At 41.8% G+C, this 19,471-nt stretch overlaps 1 protein-coding gene across 2 annotated transcripts in view; it reads right to left on the reverse strand.

The window, feature by feature from the left end:
* Positions 1-6,071: 6,071 nt before the first annotated feature.
* TTC17 (tetratricopeptide repeat domain 17) overlaps positions 6,072-19,471 on the reverse strand; it is a 126,922-nt gene continuing 113,522 nt past the window's right edge. For both annotated transcript variants that reach the window (XM_086677642.1, XM_086677641.1), the window contains 3 exons: positions 11,314-11,433; positions 9,305-9,448; positions 6,072-7,233 (listed from right to left, as the gene is read on the reverse strand). In XM_086677642.1, coding sequence (XP_086533768.1) covers positions 7,102-7,233; positions 9,305-9,448; positions 11,314-11,433 — 396 coding nt within the window. In that variant the 3' untranslated portion in view covers positions 6,072-7,101. The remainder of the gene's footprint in view (positions 7,234-9,304; positions 9,449-11,313; positions 11,434-19,471) is intronic.

The following is a 19,471-nucleotide window of genomic DNA, read 5'->3' on the forward strand; positions in this document are numbered from 1 at the left end:
TGGGAAAAGAGTATGTGAAGCTATATAGTCTATTGAGGTGACTACTTTGGAGGGTCTGCTAGGTCAGTAAAAACTTGGCGATGTGACTCTGTAATGATGGATCGTAAGCATAACAGATTAATTAGCAATATCCAGAAGGTGAGACAAAGGGCCAAAGAATGTGTAGAGGCAGTCAGAGAATGGAAAAGTTGTGGTGGCCATCATTCGTACAGCATTCAAGAGAAATTTACTGGGGTGCCTGGGTGGCTCAGTTGGTTAAGCGTCCGACTCTTTGTTTCAGCTCAGGTCACGATCTCACAAAGTTTGTGGGGTTGAGTCCCGAGTCAGGCTCTGTGCTGACAGTCAGGAGCCTGATTAGGATTCTCTTTCTCCTTCTCTCTCTGGCTCTCCCCCCACTAGTGCGCTCTCTCTGTCTCTCTCAAAATAAATAAATAAACATTAAAAAAAGAGATATTTATCAATGTCCACTCTGGACCCTAGGTGAATAAGATAAGCGCTCCCTGTAGATAAAGGAGATAGACCCTGCTCGTGTCACATGTGCTAATACCCACTGTCCAGGGATACAAAAGCCCTTTATTAGAGATTTCAGTACCTTTTCCCTTGTATAGATATCTGGAAGGACCGGCACTGCTCATAAAGGAAATTCACTCACCGTGCAATAAATATTACTGAGCACCTACCATCTATCATGTTCAAAGTGCTACGGCAAGTAAAATCTCTTAAAAAGCTTGATGTCTAGTAGAGGAGATGATAGAAATATAAATACAGAGAAGGGAGAATGTGATTAAAGTGTCACAGCAGAGATCAGACAAGGGGCTAGGAAGGGCAAGACTTAGAAGGCTGTGGTTGATTACGTGAATGGCCTCCATCCCTCTTTCCTCCCTGTGCCCATGCCCATTGCCATGTGACTTTGCAGCACTCTGTCACTGAATGCCGGGTTGTAATTCCTATCCCTGGACAATGGATAGTAGCACACGTGACACAGCAGGTACCTGAAAGTGCTCACATGACTGGGCTTGTTCTCTAGTGCTTCTGCCATTGCCACGAGAAGAATATTCTGGGCTAGCTCACTGGTCCCAGGAAGAGCCTCTGCAAGTGGGAAAGGCAAGCAGAACCCATGTTCCAAGGACAGGGGAGTGGGTGAGGAGCCTCAGAGTGCCTGGATCCAGTTCCTGGGTCAATTGGTGGTCACCTCTTTTGGATGACATTCCCTAACACGAGGGAGTGAATGTGTAATTGCATCCCATTCTACCTCATAAACGTGAATGTTGGCAGGCAGATTGGTTAGACACTACTCCCTTCACCTCCCTTTTGCCTTTTCATCCTTTATAGCTAGCCGCTGGGATCTCCCTGGATTGTGAACATCTCTGCACTTGGAATGCCATGTAGTCTGCCCCTTAGTTACCAAGTTTGGTCCTCAGAAGCTCAGCCTGGTGTCCAGCTGCCACCTGCAGGATTTGGAGAGTAATGGGCAGAAGTTGGCCTGGTCCTTTTTCCCTGGGGCCCCTAGTCCTCACTAGCCTTACCTGACTATAGAGAAAATGGCTGCTGAGAATGACTCTGGACACATTCTCAAAACTCTTGGAGATGCCTTAATGGAGAAGCCCCAGGCTCCCATCCACCATTTTAATGAAGCTAACGTGGTAAGGGTCTGGCCAGGCCTTATTTCCAAAAGGGCCTGAGCTTGTTTTCACATGGTAAGGAGTACTTCCCCAAAGGAGCTGGACATTTTCAGAGTAGCTGGGCTTTCTGTAATAGACCCCTGCAGAGATTTTGGGGTTGAAGGCCATGGCGTAACTCTGGAGAAGGTAAATTCTAGACAAAGAGTATGCTCTGAAGCTAGTGGGTCTGAATGTCTTTTTCCATTTGAGCCCTTATGAAGAATATAATTCATGTTTATCAGTATCCCCAGGGGAAGTTCCAGATTTCTTGGGGGAAAGGTCATATGTGGTATAGAACTGGCCTTTCCAAACTTCCAGTCATGAAAGCACATGGGGCACACACTCTGGAATCCCCTACTCTCAACTTCAACACACAATTTTAAATACTGAGCTAATGTAAAGTCAAGAAAGAGAAATCACCACGTGCCAGCAATGGTGTGGGAACTCACTGCAACAATCCACAAGGCCTGAGAATCACTATGGGCTGAGGAACTGTGGTCATAGGCTCCACACAGGGACAGGAATCAGGACTCATGGACAACTGAGAGATGTAAATGGGTCTGCATAAGGCCAGGAGCCAGGGATGAGACATTTTTGTCCAGTAGGTAAAATATTGGGACCCTCAGTCTCCTGCCTTTGGGAAGGTGGGGCCCTAATTCACTCTCCATACAGTGCAGAAACCCCACAGAAAGTAACATACAAACATGTTTGACCTTGTAGAGATCCCAGGAGAGACCACCTCAAAAACTTCCTTCATAGGGAGGCATCCAGCTCCACTAATGAATTAATTCACTCAACAGTTTTCTCTGGATACCTACTGTGTACCAGGGGCTAGAGGCACATCAGGGTACAAAACAGATAAAAACCTCGCAGTTAGAGCTTCCTTTTAGGTTGGGAGTGACAATAAATATGCTGGTAGACTCAATGATGATTCGTTATGGAGAGAAGTAAACAGGCAAGGGGGTTAGGACACTGTGATGGCGGGTGCCATAATGTAAAATCTCATGATCAGGGAAGCCCCACAGAGGTGGTGAGGAGGTAAGCCAAGTGGGTTTTGGGGAGGAGCATTTCAGATAAAGCCAACAGCAAATGCAGACGTCCTGAGGCAGGAGCAGGTGGGAAGTTTCAAAACACAGTCAGTAGGCTAGTTTGGCTGAAAAGGAGGAAGATACTAGCCCTTTGTCCGATATGTCATTTGCAAATATCTTTTCCCATTCCGTTGGTTGCCTTTTAGTGTTGTTGATTGTTCCCTTTGCAGTGCAGAAGCTTTTTATCTTCATGAGGTCCCAATAGTTCATTTTTGCTTTTAATTCCCTTGCCTTTGGGGATGTGTCAAGTAAGAAATTGCAGTGGCTGAGGTCAGAGAGGTTTTTTCCTGCTTTCTCCTCTAGGGTTTTGATGGTTTCCTGTCTCACACTCAGGTCCTTTACCTGAGTAAAACCAAAACCATTTTGAGGTTTTTTTGTGTGTGTGTGAATGGTGTAAGAAAGTGGTCTAGTTTCATCCTTCTGCATGTTGCTGTCCAGTTCTCCCAGCACCATTTGTTAAAGAGACTTGTTTCCATTGGATATGCTTTCCTGCTTTGTCAAAGATTAGTTGGCCATACTTTTCTGGGTCTAATTCTGGGATTTCTATTCTATTCCATTGGTCTATGTGTCTGTTTTTGAAGGGCTAGTATCCAAAATCTATAAAGAACTCACCAAACTCCACACCCCCACCCCCAAAAATAATCCAGTGAAGTAATGGGCAGAAAACATGAATAGACACTTCTCCAAAGAAGACATTCAGATGGCCAACAGGCACATGAAAAGATGCTCAACGTCGCTCCTCATCAGGGAAATACAAATCAAAACCACACTGAGATACCACCTCACGCCAGTCAGAGTGGCTAAAATGAACAAATCAGGAGACTATAGATGCTGGTGAGGATGTGGAGAAATGGGAACCCTCTTGCACTGTTGGTGGTAATGCAAACTGGTGCAGCCACTCTGGAAAACAGTGTGGAGGTTCCTCAAAAAATTAAAAATAGATCTACCCTATGACCCAGCAATAGTACTGCTAGGAATTTACCCAAGGGATACAGGAGTACTGATGCATAGGGGCACGTGTACCCCAATGTTTATAGGAGCACTTTCAACAATAGCCAAATTATGGGAAGAGCCTAAATGTCCATCAACTGATGAATGGATAAAGAAATGTGGTAGGGGGCGCCTGGGTGGCGCAGTCGGTTAAGCGTCCGACTTCAGCCAGGTCACGATCTCGCGGTCCGTGAGTTCGAGCCCCGTGTCGGGCTCTGGGCTGATGGCTCAGAGCCTGGAGCCTGTTTCTGATTCTGTGTCTCCCTCTCTCTCTGCCTCTCCCCCGTTCATGCTCTCTCTCTGTCCCAAAAATAAATAAACGTTGAAAAAAAAATAAAAAAAAAAATAAAGAAATGTGGTTTATGTACACAATGGTATACTACATGGCAATGAGAAAGAATGAAATACGGCCTTTTGTAGCAACGTGGATGGAACTGGAGAGTGAAATAAGTGAAATAAGTCATACAGAGAAAGATACCATATGTTTTCACTTTTATGTGGATCCTGAGAAACTTAACAGAAGACCATGGGGAGGGGAAGGAAAAAAAAAAAGGTTAGAGAGGGAGGGAGGCAAAACATGAGAGACTCTTAAAAACTGAGAACAAACTGAGGGTTGATGGGGGGTGGGAGGGAGTGGAGTATGGGTGGTGGGTATTGAGGCGGGCACGTGTTGGGATGTTGTATGGAAACCAATTTGACGATAAATTTCATATTTAAAAAAAAAGGAAGAGGGAGAATAATAAAGCCCAAGAAGTGAGCCAGTGTGTGTGTGTGTGTGTGTGTGTGTGTGTGTGTGTGTGTGTGTGTGTTTGGTAAGGCTTTATATGTCCTTTCAAGTCACTAGTTTTAAGGACAGAAATGACACAATCTGACTTCTGTTTTAACAGGTGTCAGGATTACTCTAGGATTTTTGTTTGTTTGTTTTGACTTGATTAATTGGAAGCAGGAAACTCAGATGGGAAGACCAAAGTTAGACAAGACTCCTTGGGAAGGATAAGGAATTCAGTTTTGGACCACGTGAAAATATGGAGTAGACAGTTGGACAAATGAGTTTAGGGCTAATAGGCATCTATCCATGCCTGAGGTATGAATGTGGAAGTCATAAGCACGGAGACAGAATCCGAAACCATGTAACTGGATGAGATCACTAAGGATGGGAAAGAACACAGAGGGGAGCAGAGATGTAAACACTGAGGACCAGGGAATTCAAGCATTATGGGGTCACCAGTCCACATGCCCAACAAATAGAATTCATTCCTGATGAACAAGAAATCATTGTGCGATTTGAATACTGAAAATGTTCAAGTCGTTAAAACAAAGACTAGCATCCACCAAACAAGGAGAGATCATGAAACATGAGCAAGCAGATATGATAAAAAGAGCCACCCAGAAATCCTAAGAGTAAAAAATATCATTATTGCAATAAAAATCTCAATGGGTAAACAGTAGACTAGACACAGCTGACGAGTTAGTGGATTGGAAGACAGAATCGAAGAAACCCACCGGAGTGAAAAACAGAAAGATCAAAATTTCTCCGGGTGGCATTTCTATTAAATACTCTCAAGCTCCTCACCTTCCAGCTAGGAATCACTGTTGGAAGCAGTTTTTTTTTTTTTTTTTTAAAGTTTGTTTATTTCAGAGAACGAGTGAGTGGGGGAGGGGCAGAGAGAGGAGAGAATCCTAAACGGGCTCCATGCTGTCAGCACAGAGCCTGACATGGGGCTCGAACTCATGAACTGTGAGATCATGACCTGAGCCAAAACCAAGAGTCGTACACTTAACCGACTGAGACCCCAGGCTCCCCAAGCAGCCACCAAGCTTTTGGATCAGGGTCCAGAAATGGAACAAAACTCTTTTAACGTGAAGGAAAAATCATTTATTTCTAGAACTGGGAAAAGATTTGGTGGCAGGCCTGAAGACCTCTGCCAACAAGAAGAGCTAACGTTCACTGGCTGCGTAGTGTGTGCCCGCCCACGACATGACCCTCACCAAAGTTCTCCATGACGCTTACATGGATGAACTTCAGGATCAGTGCTCACCCTGAGGGGATGTGACTTTGTGACTTAGATTATTCTTCCTTTCCCGGGAAGGTCAATTATATACCCAACTCTGAACACTTGCTGATTGTGCATCTTTGCCGGTCAAATGTATCACGCTGATAAGTTCATCAGCCATACAATCTAGCGATGGATTATCTCTCTCCTCACCTTGCTGTTGTGGAAAGAAAGATAAAGATGACCCAGGACTTGAGAGGATCAGATCCAGAGTTATCATTGGCTTCAGAGCTGTCCACGTTAGTCTGGTTTTGAAGAAAAAACACGCTACAGACCTATTTTGCTCATAAACAACTTTTATTTTTGTTCTCAGTATGTGCCCTTGAAGATTCCAAAATGTCTGGAGTTTCTGACTCTCCTGGGACCAGAGGGAAGAGCACTGTACGGAAATACTCAACCTTGGTGCGTCGCTCTCTCCTGAGGAGCTAAGTCTGAAGGCCTCAGAGAGAGGGAGCACACACTCACACCTTATTCCAAGGCGGGTAACACAGTGAACAAAGAATTAGTAAAACATAGACTCGGTCTGTAGAGGGCTTCAAATATACATATTCTATATATATAAACCTGTTATATAGGATTTCAACTTATTGGTTTCCTTGTGATTTGTAAGTAAAGTACAAATGATATAGATGGTGTACACGGCTGATTTCCCCTTCTCAGTCCCCCTCCCTCCCCAACATAAATAACATCACAAAGGTCAGGTGATCCTAAGAGTTTCTGTTGTTGTAAATATTTTGTTTTAAAAATCATTTCCCCTTCCTCCCCTGCAAACTACCTCTGAGAGTTTGTAACATAGCAGCATGGAACGGACGCGACCGAGGACAGCATGGATCTAATGGGGAGAGCGCACAACGTTGCTTCTCACTGGCACCAGATGGGCTTTTGCATTTCCACTGACAACAGAGGCTACGACAGGAAGCAGAGAATGTGCAACGCGGTTTCATCCTCCGCCCGAGAGAGAGGAGGAGGCTGGCTGGACCACTGAAGAAAGCCCTAAAGGCATCGAGGTTTTGGAGACAGAGCGCAGCTCCAGAAACGTCTTGGCTCAGTATTTACACGGTATCTTTCGGCTGCATTTTCCTTTTGAGAAATCTGTGTTGCGGAGGTTGGCTGGGGGAAAGAAGGAACTTAAAAACAAAACAAAACCAATTCCCACATATGTAAAAGTCCTGTTTTAAGTCTTACTCAGTTATTCTCACACACGTCATTAAAAGTAGATACTGACAATGATTGGTTTCTTTTCTTATTTTTTTTTTTTTTAAGAGCATGAAGGGAGAGAAAGAGAGAAAGAGAGAGAGGAGGGATGCATTAGGGAGAGCGCCGTCCCTTCTTCAGCATTAAGTGACACTGGATAGTCTGGATTCGGTTCTTGGCCGGAACAAACTCAGGCTGCAGCTTCAGTGTCGATTCATACCACACCAGTGCTTTTTCAAACTCTTCCTGTGAGAGGCAAAGGGACAGACGTGAGAGGGATACCCAGCTAAATATGTGTCATCACTGGTTTCTTCTCGAGAAGCGCCTCTGTGCCAGTCGCAATCCTGCTGTATTTTCTCAATAGGTCTACATCTCTGAGGAAAACTCCGAGGTCTGGAAGGAAACAACTACCTCCACCCCCAAGGTACAATATCACAAAGAAAATGAAGGCAGAGCCCAAGAGCCAAAATGGAAGGGGAGATCACCTTTACAAAAGTCTAACCCAACACTGGGAGGCATCCTGGAGGTAACAGTGAGAGCCATCATTCCTGAGTACCTGCCCTGTGCCGGGCCCTGTGCTGGGTGCTTTACAAAATCCCTCCATTTAATCCTCACAGAAACTTCTAGAACTATGCCTGGCAAATGCTCCTTATGCATCTGCCTGAAGTTTTTTTACTACAGCTAGAGAGATGGAAGTAAAGTCAGGTATCTCAAAGTCAGGTATTGTAGATTTTCAAACAGCTTTTTTGTCCTCTCTAGTGTTTAAAAATACAAACGTTGTTTGGAAATGATCATGGCCATTTTGAAGGCATTAATCTTTTACGTAGACCAACACTCTCAAAGAAGAGCCCAAACCAACTGGTTGAATGACGCCTCCTAGGCAAGTGAGAGGCAGAATTTCTCATTTATAGTAGCAAATTTCACATTTACTGGGGACAAAAATAGATACTTTGATTTTTAAGAAGCAGAGAGGGAAATCTGCACATTCAGCAATACCTACCTGGCCAAATTATACTTGCCGCCTTTCAAGTCAAGGATGACACATAAAACTTAGAGCTTTAAGCTGCTTATTCTATTAGCCTTTACTGAGAATACCTTGGGTGTTGCCCCATGTGAGACACCCAGCTTTAGATGCAAGTGCAAGGCATGATCCTAATGTTAAATTCAGCTATGACAGCTTCTAGAGGACCCCTGGGATTTTAAGTTCTGAAATTGGTCCTTGTTTCTGACCAGAACAAGGGTTCCGGATGATGGCTTTGGTATTTTCTCTGTAAATGGGATCCCATGTAACCAGTGGCACTCCAGCATTCATTAAACATTTGAAGAGACCTGGTATGTGCCAAACATTGTGAAGTGCTAGGAACGGAAAGATGAAGAGGAGTCTCTTCTCCAAGGAGCTCCTCGTCTAGGGGGAGAGATGGACACTTAAAAAAGATTATAAAACAAGGTGAAAATGTGGCAAGAAAAACATGCACAGGGCATCATGAGTGCAATGACAGGTACCTAGCCCAACCTGAAGGCAAGAGAATATGAGTGTTTATGTCCATGTGAGCATTAGGTAAGTTTTTCTGGCTCCAGAAAACTGTAGGTAACTCTGACACTATTGTTAGTGTTAAATTCATGCGGAGGAGCTACACAGTGCAAATACTTAGGTGAGTTTCATGTACTATATTTTTATCTTATTTTTAAAAATGCTTATCTATTTATTTTGAGAGAGAGAGAGAGAGAGAGAACAGGGGAGGGGCAGACAGAGAGGGAGACCTAGAATCCCAAGCAAGTTCCATGCTGTCAGTATAGAGCCTGATGAGGGGCTTGAACTCATGAACCATGAGATCCATGACCTGAGCCGAAATCAAAGAGTCAAAGGCTTAGCTGACTGAGCCACCTGGGAGCCCCTTTTGTACTGTATTTTTTTTTTTAATTTTTCAAATGTTTTTATTTATTTTTGAGACAGAGAGAGACAGAGCATGAGCAGGGGAGGGGCAGAGAGAGAGGGAGACAGAATCCGAAGTAGGCTCCAGGCTCTGAGCTGTCAGCACAGAGCCCGACGCGGGGCTCGAACCCACGGACCGTGAGATCATGACCTGAGCTGAAGTCGTATGCTCAACCGACTGAGCCACCCAGGTGCCCCTATGTACTGTCTTTTTAATGCACAAACCCTTTAGCCATAAAATATACCTTTGGTGGACCTAGCATTTCAGACACAAAATGTACAGGAAACTGGAGGACACTGATAGTCAAGAAAGTTTTGCAATCAAAGGTGTGCCCGGGAGAGAGGGGCAGAGTTGGTGTGCTCTGCCCCCACTACCAATCTCACCATTGCCACGTAGACGTTGCCCAGCGTGAAGTGGTTCACAGCAAAGTGCGGCGCGATCTCTACTGCCATGGTGGCTACTATGACAGCGTCGTTCCAGAGCTTGGCATTGTGCAAGATATTAGCCAGGCTAATCAGGGGCACATCCTGGGAACAGAAGGAGAATGGCGAGAAGGGAAAGATACTGGTTTTTGAGCTTTCATTCTTAGTTGTTCATAAATAATGCAGTAGGTTTTTCCTGGTCAATGACTGAGTAATGCAACTGAACCTGCTGGTCTTCTATTTGCTACTGGCCTGTGATAGATGAGGCGATTGCGAGAGAATATAAACCAATGCATTACTTCTTTCATTAGGAAAGTCTAGCCTCAAAACACGAAGCAGAAATGTCATCTGAGTAAACAATCTGCTTAGTGAAGTTGGTGGTTTACGTTCCGGTATAGGCTCCCATCTTGTTGCAGATTGGTAATAAACGGCTCATGGACTGACACCTGACCATAGACCACACACTCTGAGTCATGCTGTCACAGAGTCAAAGTGCCTTCTGCAAGGTCCACAGCATCATCTGCTTGAAGCAGGGGCTGGTGAACTTTGGCCTACAGGCCAAATCTAGCTGGCTGCCTGTTTTTGTAAGGTTTTACTGTAATGTAACCATTCCCATTCTTTTACGTATTTCTGTGGCTGTTTTACGCTACCATGGCAGAACCGAGTGGCAAGAACAGAGGCCGTCTGACCTACACAGCCTAAATTTCTTAGCATGTGGTCCTTTACAGAAAACATTCTCTGACCCCTGACCTAGAGTGTTGGCCCTTGCTGCTGTCTAGCAGTACAGAGCACAGGATGACAGGCTGAACAAGTAGCGACATTTTTATCATCACAAATATTTATGTCCTTTAAATGTGTTACCCAAGCAATTACCACCTGAATCACACAGTCTGGAGTTCTATAGGAGATACAGAAGACACAGGAAAGGAGAACCCCTCTGTCCTTACTGGACACTCGCAGAGTGCAGGGCATTACGTGAGGCCACAGAGGTCTCATAACCTGCCCAAGGTCACAAAGCTAGCAAGGGGCCCAGCTGCATTTGGAACTCAACAGTGCCTAAAAGGAAAGGTGAGCTCCTTCCACCACTCATGAAGACATGAGCCATGTCATCAGGAAGTAGGAGATGTGGAGATTAATGCAGAACTCAGCACATGTGGACACAAATGTGCTGTTAAAAAGCTGAACATTCGCGGGGCGCCTGGGTGGCGCAGTCGGTTAAGCGTCCGACTTCAGCCAGGTCACGATCTCGCGGTCCGTGAGTTCGAGCCCCGCGTCAGGCTCTGGGCTGATGGCTCGGAGCCTGGAGCCTGTTTCCGATTCTGTGTCTCCCTCTCTCTCTGCCCCTCCCCCGTTCATGCTCTGTCTCTCTCTGTCCCAAAAATAAATAAAAAACGTTGAAAAAAAATTAAAAAGCTGAACATTCTCAGTCATAACTACAACTGGCATTTTTGAAAAGACTGATGTTACACTGAGTTAGCAGGGCTTTTTGAAGTTTTCGTTTTTGTGGAAAAGGTGAAGTCAGATGAAGACCAGGAACTGGCCGATATATAAGAAGAGATGGAAACTGGTTCAGTTTCTGTGTCTGGAAGCAAGCTTAAGTCAGCAGTCTAAGCAAAACAAGTGTAACAGGCTTCCAGGCCTCTGGGGATGAGCTAAACCCAGAACGACTTGCAGGGTGACAGGCTGCCTAGGCCAGTATGTTTTATGCCAGGTGGCTCTGAATAGAAAGAAACACCTTCCAGTGATCCTGAAGACCTTCCCCCAAGTTCCCATTTGCTGAGGCAGGAAGGCATGGTGGTGGATATAACGTCCAGGCTTGTGGTAGCATAAGTGGGGTCATAGGTTCTTCCAGCCTATGCTATTTTGCCACTTTCTTACTGGCTAAGAATGAGGACGGCTAGTTGAAACCTCAGAATAAACAATGGAAAGCACCAAGAGACAGAAATTCACACCTTCTGAGTCCCACTCACCTTCATCTGGTGTGGAGCATAGTGGAGGGCCTGGCGGAGGCAGTCAATTGCCTTCTTTCCTTGGCCTTTTACTCTCCAGTAGAGGGCTGCCATGCTGGAAAGGACCCAGGATGTCTGGTTCTACAAAAGAATGGTCAGTTGAAGCTGGTGTCTCTTAAACATACGAATTTACCACCAAGACTCAGAACAGTAACATGCATTCATGACCACTGAGTACTTACAAGGTGCTGGAGGCAGCCACACATGTGCATCCTCAGTAACCCTAACAGCAATCCTACGGGCTTGATACTGATATTACAGCCTTTTATAGATAAGAAAACTATGACTCAAAGAGATTGTCTTGTCCCAATCCGCTCAACTATTAAATAGCAGAACTATGTTTCATGCCCATGATCTTTTGGAATTAAATTTACTTAAGTTTTTGAACAGGTAACTCATTTACATGTTTCAAAGACCAGAAGGTATGCAAAGTTATACAGTGAAAAGTCTCCTTCCCATTCTTGTCTCTATTGTATACAAGTAAACCGTATTTTTAGTTTCCTATGTAACTTTCCAGGGTTTCTTTACGCTTTATATAAGCAAATATGAATACAGGCTGATACTCCCATCTTTTCATATGAGGTCACGTATTACTTATATAAAAGGTAACATTCACTTGCACTTTGTTTTCTTCACTAAACAATACACCTTGGAGTTCTCGCCACATCAGTGTATGGAAAGCCTCCTCGTTCTTTTATTATCAGCTGCATTATTATTCCTTGTATGGATGTTCCATTATTTATTTAACTAGATCCTTATGAATGACTACTCCTCTCTCCCCCAATTTTTTACTATTACAAACATCACTGAAAAAATAACCTTAGGTATAGTTTTGCATTTGTGCCCGTGAATTTGTAGGATACATTTCCAGATGTGGACAAGGGAATACACATGTCATTTTGATAGATACCATCACACTGCCCTCCATAGGACTGTAACAATTCCTCACCAGAAATACATGTGTCCCTGTTTTGTTATAGCCTCACCACAGTCTGTTATTAAACTCTTGGACTCTTTGAGAGGTAAAGAATGGGGTTTAAATCTGCATTTCCCTTCTTATGAATGGAACTGACCATCCTTTCATGTTTGACAGCCCTTTGTATTTCCTTTCTGTGAAGTAGCTGCTCTTATATTTTGTTAAGAGGTCTTTATCTTCTCTATTTGAAAAAGCTCTTTATTTATTAGAGGGATTAGTTCCCTGCCTATGATATGAATTACAGATACATTCTCTCAGTTTTCTGAAGTCCACTTTTGGACCTATGGTGCTTTTTGTGATATAGATTTTGATTTCTGCGTAGCTCAGCTTATTAATTTGGATGGTCTCTGGATTTTCAGTTGTTGCTGAGAAGGCCTCAGATTATCAATAAATTTTACCATGTTTTTTTCCCCAGAACTTTTATAGTTTTATTTTTCACATTAAAATTTTTTTTAATGTTTATTTATTTTTGAGACAGAGACAGAGAGAGAGCGAGCGAGCAGGGGAGGGGCAGAGAGAGGGAGACAGAATCTGAAGCAGGCTCCAGGCTCTGAGCCGTCAGCAAAGAGCCTGACCCAGGGCTTATACTCACAAACCCTGAGATCATGGCCTGAGCCAAAGTCAGATGCTTAACCGACTGAGCTACCCAGGTGCCCCTTATTTTTCACATTTAAATCTTTGATCCATTTGAAATTTAACTTGGTGTTAAAGAAAAGATATGGCTCCAATTTTATTTTTTTCCAGATGGCTACTAAGTTGTCCCAATAATATTTAATGAATAATTCATCCCTCCTCCCACACCAAGATGCTACCTCTACCATACACAAAATTTCAGTACTTAATTTAGGTCTCATTTTGGATTTTCCTTTTGATGGATGGACTCTCAGCCAATACAGATGAAGCAATCAGAAAACTTACCCTGCTTTCTACTTTCTTTCTTTCTTCCAGTCTAATTTTTTGGTAATTTTATCATTCTTCATTGTCAGGGCATATAGTATTTATATTCTGTTCTATCACTCCATTTCCCACTTTTGTTTTCCAATTGGTTCTGCAGTTAAATATATTCATTGATCATTGACATTACTTTTGTGTGGCTTCCCCAATCATCTTGTGGTTGGCTGAGGTTCAGCCCAATACTGTTGATGGGAACAATATTCTTTGCAATTTTTGTTATGGGCTGAATCGTGCTCCACCAAAATTCATGTTGAAATCTCAACCTTTCGTACCTCAAAATATAACTGTATTTGGACAGAAGGTCTTTAAGGAGGTAATTAAGTTAAAATGAGGCCGTCAGTGTGAGGCCTTAATCCAACACCACTGGGTTTCTATGAAGGATTTATAGAAGAGGAAGAGATACATCAGGGTCGTGTGCACAGGGGGATGACCCTGTGGAGGGGCGGTGAGAGGCTAGCCATCTGAAGTCAAGGGGGGAGGCCTCAGAGGAAACCGACTCTGTCAGCACCTGGATCCTGGACCTGTGGCCTCCAGGAATGTGAGAAAACACATTTCAACTGTTTAAGGCACCCAGTCTGTGGTGCTTTGTTACGGTAGCCCTAGCAAGTTAATATAATCATATGTGTTCAAAACTTTCTGTTTGTAGCCTTCATACCTCAAGGACAGCTGGTTGGATACAAAACCATGGCTCCTTCTTTCCTTGAATAATGTGTTGGCATTCCTCCATTGCTACTTGGCTTGGATGACTGCTGCAGAGAAATCTGAAGCTGCCTGATTTATTCTCCCCTCAGTGATTTGATCCTGTTGACTGGCTCCTCGAAAGGATTCTTTTTTTAAAACTAAAATGATCTTTCTTTAATGCCAATATTTCACACATACAAAAGAACATATTTATATAATTACATGTATACATAGTAATCATATAAAAATATATACTTATGCTATAAAGCATAAAATAACGAATATCCCAGAAGCTACCACCCTAGTGAAGAATGAACTTGCATCTACCTGTGTGTGCCTTCCCTGTTCCATCCTCTTGCCTTTTCTTCAGAGGCACACACTATCCTAAATGCTGGGTCTGTTATTCCATTGCTGTTTTAAACACTGTCCCATCACTCACACACACACACACACACACACGCTTCAACAATATTTAATACTTAGCGTGCTTCTTCCTGTGCATTATAACAGTGGTATAATACTGTAAGGAGTCTTCTGGGACTTGAAGTTTCTACTCAACACTATTTCTAAAATTCATCCATGTTGTGTATAGCTTGTAGCTCATTCAACAGCTTTGCTGCATGGTTAAATGTCCACTAGGTGAATATACTGGAATGTATTTATCCATTTTCTGTAGATGAGGGCTCTGAGTTACTTCCTGTTTTTACGTTTCCTGTTGCAAATAAAAGTGCAGAATTTCTCCAGTGTAGAGTAGATATCCAGGAGTAGGATTGTTGGTTCACAAGATATGCAAATGTCCAACATAACATGAGAATGTGAAAGTGTTCCCTAAAGGTGTTATACGATCTATAATCCCATCAGCAATGTTTAAGAGTGCTTCTTGCTTTATATCCTTTCTAATTCTTGGTATCATCAGTGGGGGTAAAATAGCATCTTACTGTGGTCTTAGTTTGCATTTACTGATCATTAGTGAGACTAAAAATTGTTTCTTGGTGTTTATTGGCCGTACACATCTTTTTTTCAGTGAAATGTCTGTTAATATCTTTTATATATCTTTCCATTTTATTATTTATCTTTCTCATCAATTTATTTATATGTTCTGCATATCAGTCCTTGTAGGTTGAATATGTTATACATTTTTTCTCTCTGTCTTCTAATTTAAAAAATGTCTTCAGGGGCGCCTGGGTGGCACAGTCGGTTAAGCGTCCGACTTCAGCCAGGTCACGATCTCGCGGTCCGTGAGTTCGAGCCCCGCGTCAGGGTCTGGGCTGATGGCTCGGAGCCTGGAGCCTGTTTCCGATTCTGTGTCTCCCTCTCTCTCTGCCCCTCCCCCGTTCATGCTCTGTCTCTCTCTGTCCCAAAAATAAATAAACGTTGAAAAAAAATTTTTTATAAAAAAAAAAAAATGTCTTCAATTTACAAAAATGTAAACTTTAAAAATAGTTGAACTTATTCATATTTTCTCTTCTAGTTTGTGCTTTTATATCTTAAGAAATCATCTTATATTCCAAGGCCAGAAAGATCACCTCCTACAATTTACTCTACTTAAAAAAAAATTTTTTTTAATGTTTATTTATTTTTGACAGAGCACAAGTGGGGGAGGGGCAGAGAGCGAGGGAGACAGAATCTAAAGCAGGCTCCAGGCTCCAAGCTGTCAGCACAGAGCCCAACATGGGGATCGAACCCACAAACCGTGAGATCATGACCTGAGCCGAAGTCGGATGCCCAACCGACTGAGCCACTCAGGCGCCCCTCAGGTGCCCCATTTTACTCTAAATTTTAAAGTTCTGTCCTTGATACTCATGGGATTCCTTTGTTAAGTGATGAGGTGAGGATGGAATTAGCTCAGCACTGCCCAGCACAGCTTCCTGCAAAACCCCCTCTCTCCCTATTGATCCTCCACGGTCCCATGTATGTCAGAGTCGACTTCTGGGCTTTCTATTTAGTTCCTCCCGGTCATTATTTCTGTTTATCCTTGAGCATATGGCATTAGGTCTTGCTTTATAATTTTTCATAAAGGTGAGGCAATTCTCACACCCTAATTTTTTTGAGTGTCATGTCTATTCCTTTACCCTTCCATATAAATATAAAGGTCTGCTTTTCAAGTGTCATAAAAAAAAAAGCTTGTTATTTTGATTATCACAGCATTGACTCTATAAATCAAACTGGGGAAAAGTGACATGTTTATGATGTGTGTTGTCTTATCCATGAACATTATATATCTCTCTGCTTATTTAGGTCTTTTAAAATGCCTTTCAATAAAGTTTTATCACTTTGTGCAGACAAGGCATACAAATTTTTGTTAGATTTACTACTGGGAGGTTTATATTTTTGTAACAATGGAAATACATTCTGAAAATTATGTTTTCTAATACTTTGTGCTGCTATATAGAAATGCAGTTTTTTTATCGACTTTGTAGGCAGCCATCTTGACAAAAATGCTGTTATTTCTTTAAAAAAATTTTTTTAATGCTTATTTATTATTGAGAGACAGAGAGAGACAGAGCATGAGCATGGGAGGGGCAGGGAGGGGGAAGACACAGGCACAGCTGTCAGCACAGAGCCTGATGCAGGGCTTGAACTCACAAACCGCGAGATCATGACCTGAGCCGAAGTTGGAGGCTTAACCAACTGAGCCACCAGGCACCCCAAAAATGCTGTTAGTTCTAAAAATTTGTCTGTAGCTTCTTCTGGGTTTGCTATGTAGATAATCACATCATTTCTCAATAAGATTTTGGGTTTTTTCTTCCTAATATTTATGCCATTAATTTCTTTTTCTTGATTTACTGTACTTGCTAGGACTTTTTAAATTTTTTTAATGTTTATTTTTGAGAGAGAGAGAGAGGGAGATATAGAATTTGAAGCAGGCTTCAGGATCTGAGCTGTCAGCACAGAGCTGGATGTAGGGCTTGAACTCACGAACCGCGGGATCAGGACCTGAGCTGAAGTCAGATGTTTAACTGACTAAGCCATCCAGGTGCCCCACTAGGACTTTTGATACAAGTTTGAAAAAACAGTGGTGATGGTGGGCATTCTCTTTTCTGATTTCAAAGAATTATTTTAAATATTTCCCCCATTAAGATTCATCTTTGCTGTAGATATTTTGTTGATTCTTCTCATCAGATTAAGGAAGTCCTGGTCTATTCTTAATTTGCATTAGCTTTACATCATGGATGGGATTGCAGAAATGCAATCTATTGAAATAATTTCATAATTCTTTAATTTGGTTGATGAAATACAAGGTTTGCCTAAAGTTAGACCAGTTTTGTATTTCTGGGGTAAACCCAACTTGATCAAGGTGCACCTTGTTAAAGAAAAACATACGCAATTGGATTTAGTCTGTTAATATTTGGCTTATGGTTTTGATACCTATGTTTATAAGTGACCTTAGTGTATTACTTTTCTTTTGCATAATGTCTTTGCCTAGTTTTGCTTTCAAGATTACAGTAGTCTCATCTCAAGGAATTGGGAAATTGTTCCCTTTTCTGCTGTCCATAAGAGTCTGTTTATATTGAGATAGTGTAATTCTCAAAAGTTTGGTAGAATTCACATATAAAATCAATAGACCTTGCTGTGTTCTTTGTGAGAAGATTTTTTAAAGACACTGCTTTCATTTGAGTTATAATACCCAAATCAATTTGGGTAATTACATTTTTCTAGAACTTTGTCTTCTTTACAATTGTTTTCAAATTTGTTGGCATAAAATTGGTAATTGTATCACTGTCTTATCTTTTTAGCTGTTGCTATGCTTCCCTTTTACCTCAATCTTGGTTATTTATGCTTGATTTTTTCTTGATTAATTTCGCCCGAACAGTGCTTCAAAGAAACAACTTTTGGACTGTTGATTTCTATTTCATTGATTTATGCACCTAGTAATAGAACTTAAAAATGCTTACATAATCACTAAATTCTACTCCTGAAATCATTATTACCCTACATGTTAACTTGCATTTAAATAAAAACTTAAAAATACATATATATAAATTAAAAAAAAAAAAAAGAAGCATACCATGGATACCAAATAGCCATTGACACACACACACACACACACACACACACACACACACACACACACACACAAAGCTTAAATCAGAAGAAGTCTAAGTTGGATGTTTTAGTAAAAATATAGGACGCTTATAGCTTAGTACTGAGGGTAAAACAGTATATTTCTTATATAGTAAGATATGGGTAAGAACTTACTATGGGTAAGATAGCATATTTTGAGAACTTGGTACTTTTAAAAATTTTTTAAATTTATTTTTATTATTTTTTAATTTACGTTCTAGTTAGCATATAGCGCAATAATGATTTCAGGAGTAGAATCCAGTGATTCATCTCCTACATAGAATACCCCATGCTCATCCCAACAAGTGTTCTTCTTAATGCCCCTTGCCTGTTTAGCCCTTCCCCCGACCTGCAACCCTTCCAGCTACCCTCAGTTTGTTCTCTATATTTTAAGTCTCTTATGTTTTGTCCCCCTCCCTGTTTTTATATTATTTTTGCTTCCCTTCCCTTATGTTCATCTGTTTTGCATCTTAAATTCCACATGAGTGAAGTCATGATATTTGTCTTTCTCTCACTAATTTTGCTTAGCATAATACACTCTAGTTCTATCCACATTGTTGCAAATGACAGGATTTCATTCTTCTTGATTGCCAAGTAATACTCTATACTCTATATATATACCACATATATATACTATATACTCTATATATATACCACATCTTCTTTATCCATTCATCCATCAATGGACATTTGGGCTCTTTCCATACTTTGGCTACTATTGATAGTGCTGCTGTAAACACTGGGGTGCATGTGCCCCTTCGAAACAGCACACCTGTGTCCCTTGGATAAATACCTAGTAGTCCAATTGCTGGGTCGTAGGGTAGTTCTATTTTTACTTTTTTGAGGAACCTCCATACTGTTTTCCAGAGTGGCTGTACCAGTTTGCATTCCCACCAGCAGTGCAAAAGAGATCCTCTTTCTTCACATCCTCACCAACATCTGTCATTGCTGCCTGAGTTGTTAGTCATTCTGATAGATGTGAGGTGGTATCTCAGTGAAGTTTTGATTTGTATTTCCCTGATGATGAGTGAAGTTGAGCACTTTTTCATGTGTCTGTTAGCCATCTGGATGTCTTCTTTGGAAAAGTATCTATTCATGTCTTTTGCCCGTTTCTTCACTGGATTATTTTTTTGGGTATTGAGTTTGAGAAGTTCTTTATAGATTTTGGATACTAACCCTTTATCTGATATGTCATTTGCAAATATATTCTCCCATTCCATAAGTTGCCTTTTAGTTCTGCTGATTGTTTCCTTTGCTGTGCAGAAGCTTTTTTTATTTATCTTGATGAGGTCCCATTAGTTCATTTTTGCTTTTGTTTCCCTTGCCTACAGAGACATGTTGAGTAAGAAGTTGTTGCAGTTGAAGTCAAAGAGGTTTTTGCCTGCTTTCACCTCTAGGATTTTGATGGCTTCCTGTATTGTGTTTAGGTCTTTCATCCATTTT

The sequence above is a fragment of the Puma concolor genome, chromosome D1 (assembly GCF_028749965.1).
Source record: "Puma concolor isolate L17-30 chromosome D1, mPumCon1.1.hap2, whole genome shotgun sequence".
In the NCBI taxonomy this organism is placed as follows: domain Eukaryota; kingdom Metazoa; phylum Chordata; class Mammalia; order Carnivora; family Felidae; genus Puma; species Puma concolor.